Source organism: Acinonyx jubatus, chromosome B1 (genome assembly GCF_027475565.1).
Source record: "Acinonyx jubatus isolate Ajub_Pintada_27869175 chromosome B1, VMU_Ajub_asm_v1.0, whole genome shotgun sequence".
NCBI classification, from domain to species: Eukaryota; Metazoa; Chordata; class Mammalia; order Carnivora; family Felidae; genus Acinonyx; species Acinonyx jubatus.
The window spans coordinates 138,589,285-138,604,372 of NC_069382.1; the positions used below are offsets into that span (position 1 = coordinate 138,589,285).

The 15,088-nt window shown below is 41.7% G+C and overlaps 1 protein-coding gene across 2 annotated transcripts in view; it reads right to left on the reverse strand.

Annotated features, from left to right (window-relative positions):
• Nucleotides 1-15,088, reverse strand: part of FRAS1 (Fraser extracellular matrix complex subunit 1) — a 420,203-nt gene that overhangs the window by 55,554 nt on the left and 349,561 nt on the right. For both annotated transcript variants that reach the window (XM_053217214.1, XM_027058965.2), the window contains 8 exons: nt 13,395-13,519; nt 12,976-13,116; nt 10,892-11,119; nt 8,780-8,893; nt 6,754-6,904; nt 5,177-5,336; nt 2,737-2,905; nt 237-483 (listed from right to left, as the gene is read on the reverse strand). In XM_053217214.1, the coding sequence (XP_053073189.1) occupies nt 237-483; nt 2,737-2,905; nt 5,177-5,336; nt 6,754-6,904; nt 8,780-8,893; nt 10,892-11,119; nt 12,976-13,116; nt 13,395-13,519 (1,335 nt within the window). The remainder of the gene's footprint in view (nt 1-236; nt 484-2,736; nt 2,906-5,176; nt 5,337-6,753; nt 6,905-8,779; nt 8,894-10,891; nt 11,120-12,975; nt 13,117-13,394; nt 13,520-15,088) is intronic.

Here is a 15,088-nt window from a genome sequence, read left to right on the forward strand (position 1 = left end):
AGTCGTCTAATTCCATTAAAGAATAAATGGGAGCACTAACAACTTGAACCAAGAAGAGGAGCCTTCTGATAGTACTCACTACAGGTAGGATCACTGTTAGAGTTGTTCTGGGAATTAAACATGTAAAGCACTTACACACAGAAGTTAATATGGTACATGAGCACTTGGCACATAAAAAGGATGCAAAAAATGTTAGCTATTATTATAGCTCGTTGTCACCTTTGGCACCAACAGACCTTTTCTTTCAATAGGCGCAAACAGAAAACCAGCGCTCTCGTTGACCCGGTAGGTCTTCTTATCAAACTCTAATGTGGGTTCATCCTCAGTGTCATTGATAATGACCTTCGCCTGGGTGAACTCCCCTAATAGGGCATATGCTGGCATGCTGAGCTCCACGGTGAAACTCTCAACATTCTCAAACACATCATCATCATTGATGATAATGGTGCAGGACTTGGTATCCTCTCGCTCATCAAACTGCACCTGTCAAAAAGGAAACAGCAAGGAGTTACATTGTGCTTCAGATTCCCCTGCTATGCTCCCCTAGGTCATCCTGGGAAAAGGGACCCAAGCTAGTGGGCAGAGCACTGAATGAAATAGCTAGTTCTTCTACCCCAACTTCTTGCTGTATCACCTGGAACGCTTAGCTACGTCTTCCTATTCTTCATCTATACATTGGAGCTGATTTACTGTATAGGGACATGGAACACAAAGATACCTCCTACTATCTGGTGACTGTAGAAAAACAGGTTGGTAACTATTCATATCTTATTTTATTAATTCACTTGGAGCAAGAGTGATTTGATTACTCATGTCCCCTTCTATTTGTGGCAAGTTTACCTGGAAGATCTTTGAACTTGGAGTGTGAAGTTCTGGGGGTCTCAAGTTGGGATAGTCTATGAATTTTTACAAATATTGGATTCCTCATCAGCTAAATAATAATTTCACACACTTATTTCACATATTTACTGGGAGGACTAAAAGACACAATGTATAATGAAAGTTTCAAGTATATTTTAAAGCACTGAACAAATGCGAGATATTATCCTTATTACCATGGTTATACTGTTTTTACACAATCAAAATTGACATAGAATCTCAGTGTACTGGATAATGGAGTTTGAGTCCAGAGAAAGTTACATTATGAACAAGCCAGACTAAATTTTAACATTATATTTAACTAAATCCTTTGTCATTAAGATAGGATAGGTCTATAATGTATATGAATTTAGCCTGATACAAGACAGAGAAATTATTTTATATTCACACAATCATGAACTTATAGGGATTTATTCTGTTTTTACTTTGTCTTGAAAAAAAGATAAAGATAAAACCTTGAAATGGAACCAGGGTTATGGATTTATTAAAAACTAAAAGGTTAGGGAATAGGCCCAGACTGTACTTTGTATGAACTGAGATAGCTAAAATATGTAAAATAGTCATCAATCTCTAGGGACACACAAATCTGAAAAACACATAATTTTCATCAGCAGAAAATTACTATTCCATATCTAATCAACTAATCAAATTAAGTTTTACTAAGCTCCACATTTCAAAACACTCCATAGATCTCTATTTAGCTCTAGAACCCACTAGAAACACCCCTAGATCTCTATTTAGCTCTAGAACCCACTGCCTTTTGTTCTTTCCTTGACAAACACAAATAAATGTTATTATTTTTCTAAAGACTCCTTATTCTTTTCTCATTCCTCATTTAAATTGACCTCAGCCCAGCTGAAATGCCTCAAAGAGAGAGCCCATTCCTCTTTACAGAGATTTATGATGTCATTAAGAATGGTGAAACTACTTTGCAAAAGCATTGAAGAAATACCTAGTAAGTGCCAGCTATTGTACCATATGTAAAAGATGGTAAACATGGGGCATCCTGCCATAAAGGACTTTACTGTTTAAGTCCTCTTCCTCTCTCTTTTGTGTTTACTCTCTCCGCTCTTTGCCTCATCCCCACCCTGGCTCTAGTTACCACCACTGTGGTAGAGACTTGCTCAGGCACCTCTGCCTCAGCTGCTCTCTGCACCCCCTTCCAACTGCTGCCACCACCACCATCGCCATCACCACCACCACCACCACGACTGTGGTCCTCTCGGTCCTCTCACAATCTCAGGCACCTCACACTCGGCCTGTCCGAAGAAGCACAGCCAAGACCAGTCCTTGCCAAACCTGCTCCTCTGACAGTGTGCCCTCCCAGCAAGGGGCATCACCATCCATCTCCCACTTCTGCCCACTATCTAATCCACTGTGAAATTCTATCAATTCTTACTCATCTGTTCAATCCACCCACTTGTCTCCACTTTTACTCCATAACTGAAACTCAAGCTCCCATTATCTCTCACCCAGGCTATTCCAAGAGCTTCTCAACCATCTTCCTGTACTCTCTCTTTCCTTCTCAGGTAGAGAAGGTGAGGGGACAGGAAGGGTTTGGATGCCAAAGGTCTCACACAGAACACAATGGAGACTTTTTGTGGTCATGAAGCAAAATGTAAAGACTGAGAAGCTAGACAACTTAGACAGTTAAAACTTACACGGAGAGTAGATTAACTGGGAGGAACTAGGCCCTGTGAGAAGGGAACACAGGAAAATCACTTGAGGAAGGGCACCAATGGAAAGGGAAGAGGGGTAAAAATTAGGGGGAAGGCGCCTCACTTGCCAATGACCACAGTGCTGCCCTGGTGGAGCCAGCTGGCGGTCAGGAATCAGAGGCCTCCTCGCTCATCCTACCTGGCCAGCATATTCCACATAGTCCTGCTGTCCTGGCTGGAAGCTGACCCCGGAGCTGGGGCTGGCGGTCCCTTGCTCGGTGCGACACAGGACGATGGCATACTGGTTCAGGTTCCCAGTCCTCTGCACTGTGACGCTGACAGACCCCGCTTTCTCACTCACGTTGTAGCTGGAAGCACACAAAAAGGTGGTCTCTGAAATTGTGAGCTGGGGCTGTGAAGAATCCACTTGTTTAATGCCTGTCTCTCCTGGTTGGTTACTGGTGTCAGGTAGTTCATAGAATAGGAAGTTTAGTTTCTTTAGGAAGCCAGGTTATAAATTGAGGAAACGTGTTCACCTGGACTAGTCACAGCACCAAGTGACCAAGAAGGCTGTGGATGCAGAATGGTATCTGCCCTGTTCTCAGAGCGAGTTGAAAGTCATTCAGAAAATGAGCAGCACATAGGAGCTATGCATGTTGTACTTCAAAACACAGAGGAATGACAAACAATCTCTCCCTTGTGTGGTAGAGTAACTAGAATAGTTCAGTGGGTTCTTAGGAAAGAAAGCTGCTTGGAAGACAATTAATGACTTAGCCTCGGTGGAAACTGACTGGACCAGATCTCCAGGAAGTGTGCAAAGGAGCCAGGGTGGTGGCAGAGAATCAGGCCTACATAACAAAGGAGTTAAGACAAATGGAGCTTTGTGACACTGGGGAGTGACAAGGTTCTCTAGACTGAACATGTCCCCCCAAATTCATATGTTGAAATCCTAACGACAATGTGATCATATTTGGGAGGTGATTAGTCATGACGGTGGAGCCCTCATGAATGGGACTGCTCCCCTTATAAAAGAAGTCCAACAGAGCTCCCTGGTCCTTCCAGTATGTAAGGACACAGGGAGAAGACAACCGTCTATGAACCAGGAAGAGGATCCTCACTAGTCACCGAATCTGTCAGCACCTTGATCTAGGATTTCCCAGCCCCCAGAACTATGAGAAATAAATTTCTGTTGTTTGTAAGCCACCCAATCTATGGTATTCTGTTATAACAGCCCAAACAGTTTAAGACACAGGGTTAACTTAGCTTGCTGCTATGAATTTGTATTGCTTTTGCAAAGTAGAAGGCAAACTATCCATGTGTCATTAATTCATAATAATTATCTAGGTTTAGAAAAGCCATAAGTGAGTGGGGCCTGAGCTGGGCCTTGGTTTTCATCCCTGAGGATGATGATCACAGGTTCATTTGCCTTGCCCAGAGCCTACTTATGTCTTGTTGCTGTGAGGGTTGTAGGCAAAGTGCCCCTGACAGGTCAGTCTTCATTTCCAGGTTTGGGACACTCTGTACTATTCAGCCCATTAAAAGTTGGAGGCTTGTCCAGAAAAAGTGATCAGGTTTAGACCATTTATTTAATTTTTAAGGAGATACAAACAAGAGAAAAATAACAGCAGAACTTACATATAAAAAGTTGATTATAATGTTCCACTAAGTTTTCTAAGTATGTGTGACTAAGACTGGAACAGCCCAGGACTGGGCACATGAAGTCAGGTTTGTAGGTTATCCCCTAACCCCCATTCCAACTTTCATCTGAATTATCATGAAACTGATTTCTTAGAGTAGTGAGTCTCTGAAATGTAGATCAAAAGAATTACCTCCTGCCCCTCCCCTGCTTGCACTCTGTCTCTCTCTCTCTCTCAAAAATAAACAGTAAAAAAAAATTTAAAGAATTATCTCCCCCACAAAATTATAACCCTAGTTATAATCTGACCTCTAAAAATCAACACTGTGCTCGCCTATCTTTACCAAAATTGGTGCCTACTTGCCTCTCAACCACCCAACAGGCTATAAAAGCACCTTAAAAGAGTTACCTATATTAGGCTATGAATTTGTTCCAAAAGATATAGAATTCTATGAACACCAAAGGAACTAGGGGGAGAATACAAGCCCAAGAACAGAGAGAATGTAGGGGGAAGGCAAAGATGTTGTTATTAAGAGCCAGTGATTACTTTCAGAACTTGAATGTGTATTTTGTTTCTTATCAGTTCAACTGTATTCTAAAACTTGAAGACAGAAGCAAAAATAATTGTAGGAGATGCAGTAAAGCACAATGGTTAAGATCACTGGACTTTAACCCTGGTTTTACCACTTTTTAGCTATGTGACTTTGGGTAAACTAGTTAACCTCTTTCTGTCTCCATTGCCTTGTTCTTGTGAGGATAACAATAGCACTCACCTTACAACCGCCAAGTAGTAAACAAGATGATGTATGTCAAGTGCCTGATACAAACAGTATTACAAAAAATTGGTGATGTTATTTTTATTATTGTTATACCCACCACCAACATTATCAGATAACTAGAATTTATCCCCTGGTACTTCAATCTGATTTCCTCTGTTTGCCTGATATATTTCTCAAGAATGAAAAAAAAAAAAAAAAAGAATGAACACCAATAACCCTGGTACCTGGTATATTTAAAGCTGATGAGGGACCATTGAACATGGAACACATTGTCGCTGACCACATTGGGTTTACTGTCTTTCACCAGAAACTGAAAACTATCCATCATCTCATGGATCTTCTCCTCGTGCAACACATAACGGATCAATCCCAAGTTCACATCCTCTGTGAGAAGAAACACATGGTGAATTAACTGGGGATGTAAAGGCAGTCTTGTAGATTCGACACTAACATACCCAGTTTATTCTTCTAATGGGCTGCAGACAGAAATTAATGTCCTAAGAACAAAAAGGGATAGTAGTTAAAAATAAATGTGTCTTCCAGATTTTAAAATAAAATCCTATAGCTCTGTGTGACAAAAGAGGGTACTTAGGTACAGAGAGTACCTTATGTTGTTGTAAAATGAGAATCCCAGGGTCTTGGCAAAAAAGGACTTTAATGAATCTCTCTGGAATGTTAAAGGCAAATCTGAGAGCTGACGGAGAAAAGTCTTTGATTCCATCCTCTGTATATACATGCTCATACTTACCCCTACTTCTTCCTAAATAAGGTTCTTTAGAAGGTACGTGCTATTAAGAAAAGCTGGGGTGTATTAAAACAGCTCATACATAAGGCACAGAAAACATGCTCTCTTCTGGGAAAGAACACAAGATTGAGAACAGGAAGAAAAGGGAAACATGGTGCCTGAGTTGTAAGGTGTTAAGTTTTTGCAACGACTGCTGGAAGTAAGGTCCATCCTCAAAAGAAGTCTAGAAGAGTCTGACATACTTATAAGAAACTAAAATACAGAATGGTCCTTGATGTGATTCAAAATAGGAAAATACAGGGGCGCCTGGGTGGCTTGGTCGGTTAAGCATCTGACTTCGGCTCAGGTCATGATCTCACGGTCCATGAGTTCGAGCCCCGCGTCAGGCTCTGTGCTGACAGCTCAAAGCCTGGAGCCTGCTTCAGATTCTGTGTCTCCCTCTCTCTCTGCCCCTCCCCTGTTCATGCTCTGTCTCTCTCTGTCTCAAAAATAAATAAACGTAACAAAAAAAAAATTTTCAACATAGGAAAATACTTCTGTTGAGCAACCTACCCGTGTTGATTTTAATTACTTTGTTGAAGACTTAAAAGACAATCCATAACCCTTAGAGGACAAAAATAAACCATACAGGATCACAGATATTTCATAAAGTATAGTGGTTGTTTTTAAAGAAAATCAAGTATGTTGTACCCCTGAAACTCATGTAACATTGTGTGTCGACTATGCTTCAATTTAAAAAAAAAGAAGAAGAAAACCAATCAATATGTCATCTTTCTACTAAATCTTGCCAAAACCTAAAGCATTTGGGAGCTGAGGAAGCACGGTAAGGACAAAAAGAAAAAAAAAAATTTTTTTTTTGCAACAATTCAGAGTAATAGGAAAAGGAAATCAGGAGAAGTAAAATTCCAAAGCTGGATGGTTAGACACTAAAAGATCTGTTTGTTTACAAATAAGTTACATGGGGATAAGTAGCTAGAAGTGGTTGTGAGAAAAGATCAGGGCGGTGGGGAGAGTTAGAACAGATTTATCCCATCTCGTGGGTCCCTGAGTCCCCACCCTGCGTGAAAGTAACAGTAGTTCTGCCAGGCTGGAGCCTGCTCTCCACGTAGCCATGCTTGGGGCCCGCTGTTATCTCATAGACAAGTTGCAGGTCCTCTGTGTCTGGGTCCATGGTCAGCAGTTCCTTCTTGGTGATCAGGTTGGTTGCCTGGAATAGAAACCCATTACATTTAATTCCTGAGGTGGGAATAAAGCCAGACCAAGACCCTCTGACTCAGAATTAATTCAGTTCAACAATGATTTACTGAGCGCATTTACTGCATGGAAAACTCCGTCAGGTTTGAAGAGGTATGAGGACGGCAACCATCCCAGCCTCTGTCCTTGAGGTGTTCACACTTTATTGGGAAAGAAAGGTTCATGAGCAAGGTAACTCTTGTGGCAAGAGCCATAATAGGAGATACAAAAAGAGTACTGTACACTTTTTGGTAGTGGAGAGATTAATTCCATCTGGACTGGAGGAGAGATTTGAGATGGTGGGAAAGGTTGGAACTTTGAAACGATGATAATATACAGGGAAGACGGCCACTTTATACCTTATAGGAGTCGATCATAATGCTTGAAATTGAGTAAGATAAATACCCAAATATTGCCCAAATACACTGGCTAAACTTTAATTCTCTCATTCATCCATTCAACAAATATTTAGTAAGAGCAAAAGTTTGGGAGAAAAAAGGGGGTATTCAACAGTATTAAATATTGTAGGTCTAATTGAGTAAAGACATGTAAGTGACCTTTGGATTTGGCAAAATAAAGGTCATTGGTGACTTGATAAGAGTTATTGCAGTAGGATAAAAGTGGGAAGTAGAAAACCAATTGGAGAGTGTTGAGAAGAGAATGGGATGGTTCTGAATATGGGGAAAAAAATGAAATAGGGGATGAGAGGAGTTTGTACTCATTTGAAAAAATCCCAACCAGTTCAATAGAAAACTATAGCACAGCAGCTACATATACAGCCAACTAATTAGCTCCATGGAGATGAGAAAATCCACATCCTAGAGGGGATACCACACACAAAAGAAAGGACTCAGTGCATATGGATTTAATGCTTGATATGTAACCAGGTAAGAATCGTGGCATATCTTAAAAAGACCAAATTGGGATTTAGGAGGAGAAAGGAATTTCTAAACTAGAAGTCCTTTGAGGATACTCACCTACAAAATACTCACTTTCTTCTCATCAATGCTTCCTGAAACCCATCCTCCCCTTCTTCTAGTTAACAAACTTTTAGCTGAGCCAGCTAGAGACTATTTCCCAGCCACTTATGCAACAGATGGAGCCATATGACCAATTTCTTGCCAAAATAATATGAGTGTAAGTGATGTATTTAATTTCTGTATCACTTGTTTAAAATGAAGTTCCTTGCCCTCTACTTCTCTATTTTCCTCTTCCTATGGGCTGGAATATCAATGAATAGCTTAAGAGTTTTGGCTATGTTGTTAACAGCAACAACCCAGCGATGCAGAACAATAAGACAGAAGGAATCAGCATCTCTGAACGGTCACATAGAACCCTAGACTGCCCACTTACTTCCACTCTTTATGTGAGAAAAAAAAGAAAATAAATGTCTATCTTGTTCGAGCTTCTGTATTTTGGGGAGTCACTTTGTAAGAACATCTTAGACTATATACAATCTTTTTTTTTTTTAATTTTTTTTTTAACGTTTATTTTTGAGACAGAGAGAGACAGAACATGAACGGGGGAGGGTCAGAGAGAGGGAGACACAGAATCTGAAACAGGCTCCAGGCTCTGAGCTGTCAGCACAGAGCCCGACATGGGGCTCGAACTCACGGACCTCGAGATCATGACCTGAGCCGAAGTCGGCCACTTAACCGACTGAGCCACCCAGGCGCCCCAGACTATATATAATCTTAATGAAACTCATGAAGCTTGCCAATCTTAGAAAAATCAGCTCCCTTAGGGAGGGATAAACGTGAGTGGAACCGGACTTCTATCCCCAAGTTGCCCTGAACAAGGACATAGCCCAAGTTAGTTCATGTGAATGTGGCAGATGGAAAGGCCTTACCTTGCCATCCATGTACTCCAGCCACTGGAGCCCCAGGTTGGTAACAATTCTAGGGGTGCCATCATCTACTGGGAGGATGTCTACTTGGAACTGCTGAGGTGCTGCTGTCATAACCTGTGGGGGAAGCCAAAAGAAAAAAAGTCATGATTCACAGACATTTGAAATATGTCAGGTCTGGGACCTACAGAGTTGCAACCCCTGAAATCTGATGGCACTTTAGCATGGGTGACTAAGCCAGTTTCCTACTGCTTGCCCCCCTTGGCATGAGGCACAGAGAAGAATGATGACTGAGAAAGTGGGGACAATATGACAAGGAAAGCAAGGAAAGTGGCACTTTCCTGCAATTCTACCTGCTAAGGAAGTTGACTTTCCCACACCCATGCATTCCTTAGCTGTGTTCAGTATTGCACTATTTTCCTTTCGATGACTCTTGTTAACATTTTCATGAGAGGTGGACTAAACTCATCATTAACAGGTTAATGTCAAAGTCCCCAGGTGTGATTCTGCCAGATGTGAAAAGACGTTTCATGGGACGATATTCTCTTCCTTTCTTTCCTTATTTTTGAGGGAGAACTGTCCATAGGGGGAAAGGGGTTGAGGAAATCAAGAATAAAAGCGTTTGTGGGAATAGTGAAAAGAAACTGGTCTATAATTTCACTGTCACACAGATACATGTCCACGCACACACACTGCACATACGTGGTCTGCTCTCAGAACCTCACTGTTCCTTAGAAAATAAGGCACACCAGCACACAGGGCAGCAAGCCACTGGCTTTTCAATCTTCTGCAACCGTCCTAAATAATTTCCATTTCAAAAATAACACAGTCCCTCTGGAGACTACTATGACCTTTTGTGTTTATCAGAGAGGTAGCCTCTTGCTGATTCATCCTGAAATCTTTTCCTCTTCTCAAAGTCAAATTAAGTTGGGGAGCAGCTACGGTTTAGAAGAGAGAAAATAAAAGTGATGATCTGCCAGACGGTGACGCAGTGCAGACACTGAAATGGCAGGCAATCCCAAGAGGCGTCTCACCGGCACCTGGGCCAGCTGAGAATGACCTTCACACAGGCTGTCTCTAAGGGATGCATGGGTATCCTTCTTCCAGGAAAGGAATCATGCCCATGCATCATCAGAGTAGGAAAGGACTCCGCAGGACTGAGAAGTTGACCCTTTTGTTATCCTGAAATACAGTCGGGTGTGATCATGCTGCTCAGTAGAACTGCTTCTGCGGAGTCAGACACAGATGCCTGACATGCAGCCGTGTCCTCGGGCCCACCTTCTATCAGAGTTGCAATTATTCCCAGGGGTTATGATACTGCTGGAAATCTGGCTGACGAATAAAGGAAGGGAAGGTAGTGGAGAATGGAGAAATTCTCTTAGAGAAAAAGTTTGACAACTTTAGGACCTTAAGAGAAAAACACTGTTAACCTGTTCCACGAGCTGGTCCTAAAATGATGACAATGATGATGATACTATAGCCACAGTTTATTGAATGTTTCCTATGCTTCCTGTGTAAGGCACTGCGTTAAGTGCTTTACATATATCATAAAGGCGGATATCATCCCCATTTTAGAGACAGGGAAGCTGAGGCTTAGGAAGGGTAAATGACTTACAAAGACATTTCAGCTAGTAAGTGAGAGAGCTAGAATTTTAATCAGTGTCCTCTGGACACTGATTAAAAGCCACACTCTTAACCAGGTTATTCTTTAGGAGATTGAGAAACTCTGACTGACTGAGGAGGCACAGAAAAGAAAAAGACAATCTAGAATCATATGAGATTATTGAAAAACCGGATGAAAGGAGTCAATGGGTGGGAAAAAGGAAAAGGGAAATAATGACAGTCACAACAACTATCACCCTTTCTTGTGCATGCTATTTGCCAACAATATTATACACTTTCTGTGGATTACCTCCTTTGAGCCTTAGACTAACTGAAATTGTACCCATTTCACGGGTAAAAAGCTGAAGCTTACAGAAGTTAAGTGATTTGCCCAAGGCCAATTAGTGACAATAAGAACATTGCTATTCTTGGCCTAAAAATGCCATGTTCTGCCTCTGGACAAACTTGGGCACACTTTGCTGTGTCTCCCTCCCCACTGTCTTTGCCCCTTACCTCTTTTCCTCCTTCCTCAATGATAAAGAAGGGGTTTGTCCCATCAGCCACAGTGAAGGTGAAGTGGTCTCTGAGGGAGTTGCTGCCATCATGGCTGTAGCTGACCCGGTTCTGGTAGATGTCTTCCATGGTGAAGGTGGAGGTGTGCCAGAAATGCTGCCCATTGGTGGTCTGCTCGATGGTGCCGTGGCGTGGAGGCTGCACAATGGCGAACGTGACAGACTCGGCCTGTTGAGGGCATACAAAGCCAGGGGAGAAAAGAAGTTTGTAGCAGAAACCTGATTTGTGAGTGATGGCCAGCAGGTGGTCAAGGATACCCACACCTAAAGATGTTTATAAAATAAGGATTGCATTTGCCTTACAGGTGCCAAAAATAAAACTAAGGAGAGAAACTATATCGGTTACTACAATTGAACTTATGTTCTGGCGCCTTCTGGTGTCAGAAGAAGACTTTTAGATTTGTCTTTTAAGGGTCAAAGGGGAAAACCTGAATTTCTTAAAAAAATTTTTTTAATGTTTATTCATTTTTGAGAGAGAGAGAGAGAGAGTGAGTGAGCAAGCAGGGGAGGGGCAGAGAGAGAGGGAGACACAGAATCCAAAGCAGCTCCAGGCTCTGAGCTGTCAGCATGGAGCCTAATGCAGGGCTCAAACCCACAGACTGTGAAATCATGACCTGAGCCGAAGTTGTCCGCTTAACCAACTGAGCCACCCAGGCACCTCAAAAGCCTGAATTTTTAACCTCTGCCAGGATGATAGGAACTAGACTTTTAAAACCATTCATTTCCTTCCTAACCTTTTCTCCACTTTCCCAAAACTCCCATGTACAGAATCCCATATGCGACAGAACATAAGCTAATTTCCCCTGTCTAGTTGTGGCTTCTAGGGTGTCACATAGAAGAAAAAAGAAAGATGTAGAAAACTCTGTTCAAGACTTTCCAATGATTTCCCACCAACTTAGAATAAATGCAAAGGCCTGACTTGGGCCAATGAGGCCCTCTGTGGCCCAGTGCCGGGCTTCCTCTCTGGCCCCATTCCTCTTTTCTGCTGCTTGCTTATTGGGTTCTGGCTTCTTGGCCTCTTTGTTGTAACTCAAAGGTTCCAAGCACCTTGACTGCAGGCCCTTTGCACTTCTGGTTCTTCTTCCCAGAGAGTGACTCTTTCGGACAACTGCATACCTTGTTCTTCCACTTCATGATATCTCGGCTCAAATATCAGCTCCTCAGAGAAGACTCCCCTGGCCACTCTGTCTAAGATAACACACCCTTCAATCTTGATCTCCTTTGTCTTGCTTCATTTTTATTCATAGCACCTATCCTATCTGACATGATGTTTATACGTTCTTTCTTGTCTGTTCCCTTAACCTAACGCTGACACTCCCTAAGCCTGGAACTTTGTTTTGTTCACAGCCCTCTATTTAGCATCTAGAGCAAAGCCTGGCACTTACTAGGTAATCAATGTTTTTGAGAATAAATGAACGATTGAGGACTGGCACAGGGAAAGACACACAGAACTAATGAACAAATGCTATGGTACTCTTCTATGGGAGAGCTGAATCATGCCAGAATGTTAGATACTTTAACTTGAAAGCATCATGAGATTTAGAGTTTAGTCTCTATGTGCTCTGTTTTACTGAATAAAGCCTAGTTCTGTAAGGATGCTCAAATTTTAATAATCAGTTGTCATTCAGAGAAGTCTGAATGAAGCAGGTAAAATGATAGGAAAAATGAATAGGTATCCAAAACACTTGTTCACTCTAATGAGAAAAAATAAAAAAAAATGGGTAAAATGCCATCAATCTAATTTTCTATGAATCATGATTTAAAAAATCAGCATGTTAAAGGATTATTACATGTAATCAGGGGAGAGAGAGAATGTTATTTTGGATTCGAGAAAGTGTTTAAAACCAATTTGATCTCAAATATTATTAGTTTCTATTTTCCAGAAGGCCACAGTATCTTCTAGGTTTTAACCCTTCAAGGATGCCTGCATGCACCTTACCCTTCTGCCCTACTCTCAGGATGCATAGTCACAAAGCAACAGATCAGCCTCTCATTCAACCAGAGAACCAAGTGGAGTGCTCTTACCTCTGTGTCGGCATCCACGGCCTTGAGCTCAAACTCTGTGATGGTTTTCCTCACACCCTCCTGTACCCGCATCCCCGAGTTCTGTACAACAGGAAGTGAATCATCCACAGGGCGTATGGTGATATGGAAAGTCTGCGTCACCTAGATGGCAGAAAGTGCAGGTGGGACAACTGTCCTCAGCACCCACCCACGGAGAAGGTAGGTGCTTTTTCTACTTTTCCTTTCACCCATTCCCGGCATGACTGACTGATTTGGAATCCAGGGTGATTTCCCTTTGGCGAGAGCCCCAGGGCTGTCAGAAGCCGCCACTCGCCTTGGGTGAGAGTAGGGGAAGGTGAGGCTTGCATAGTTGCTTTGCATCAAGGAAGACTGTGCAGAATCAGTACCCATTCACTGAGGGAATAGAGTGCCTTGCCTACCTCGCTGACTCCATCTGAGAGTGTGAAGCTGAAGGCATCTGAATGTTTCTCGGTCTTACTGGAGTGGATATATTGAATGTTTCGTGAAGTCAAGTCAGCTTGAGTAAAGGAATTAATCTGGATACCTAGCAAAAGGGGAAGAGAGAACCAGAGAAAGGATGTCAAAATGCTAGCCATACTTCTAATACTAGAGAAATGCCATACTCTCATCACACAGAGTCCTTTGTATTTCTCTCATAGCATTTATATGCTTCTCTCTCAGACGCTGTGTTAGAGTTGTGTGTGTGTGTGTGTGTGTGTGTGTATACAACAGCACACGTTCTGTGGGAGCACATGTTAACTTAATTATTTAGTTTCTACTATGTGCCAAGCCAACAGCAGGTGCTCAATAATTGTTCCTCTCCTTTCTCTAGGGGCTCATGTATGCAGGTCAAATCTGTGAAAGGTAGAGCCATTGCCTTAGTCTCCAAACTCCTCTCTCTTAGGTTTTATATTCCCCTATAGCCTCAGAGTCCTTTCTGAAAACCTGCCCTAATTTTTAATATTGTGTCATGACTTAGCTTTTGAACACTGGAGTCACAGGGCTTGGCTACACATAGCCTTTTTTCTGTGATTAGTGAGCCTGGCATCCAAGATTTCATTGGATATTCTTCAAGGTCCCTTTCAACTCTCCGGTGTACGATTCTAGCTTCTCACATACCACTTTAGCCAGGCTGGCAGTTACAAAACATACTGTATGACTTTGGGGTTTGAGCAATAATTCCATCTCAACTCTAAAATGGCCTAAAAAGCCAGTATCCTTTAAGAACATGATATAGAGAAAACACGTTACATTTTTTTCAGTCATTTTAAAACTCAAAACAAAACAAAAAAACCTAAAGTGATTTTAGATAACACCCATATCCCACAAATGAATAACATCTTATGTTTTTAAATGTCCGACAATATTTTATCAAAACAGCCCAGACTTCTTGCTCCTATCTTAGGGCTTTGGGCTTCCGTGGTTCATCCTCTGGTGTCAGCCAAGACTGAAACGAACCCATATCAAATGTAGTTTTAGTCCCTCAGCACAAATTCCCTCTTTCTGTTTCTGGGTGATGGGGTATTAATCCATTGAATCTGGTCTTTTGGTTTGGTCCTGAAATTCATTTGCTGTTTCCTGGAATTTGTTATTTGTCATTGTTAATCCTGGGGAAACCAGTTTGTCATTTTAGCAAAAAAACCCAAAGAGATTCTACTTTGACTGTTTTACATGTAACTGTGGCATCAATATCACTGCTTTATCTTTAAAAAAAAAAAAAATCAACCCGCATGGTTTATACATTTACAACTCTCTTTATCATTTGAAATTTGTTACCTAGATACAACAGTCTCCTGGATACTGGGGCATTATTTTTCCGATGAGGAATTTTATATTTCTGTGCTTGCTACATCAGCTCTTGACAGGCAAAAAATATAGCCTCCTGTCTTATCGCTTTGTCTTGTGGCTCTGGACGGAAATCCATACCATTCTTTAAAAATTTAATAACTTCAGACTGGCTGCACTGAGAAATTTAAATCTTTTTCCCTGCTGTGAATCCATCCTCACAGCTCATGGGGAAATTCTTGTATGGATTCTCGCAATCAACTGGTCACCTAATTCACTGTTCCCTTTATATGAGTCTTTTATAGTCTAAGAGTGATGAAGAAAGGTG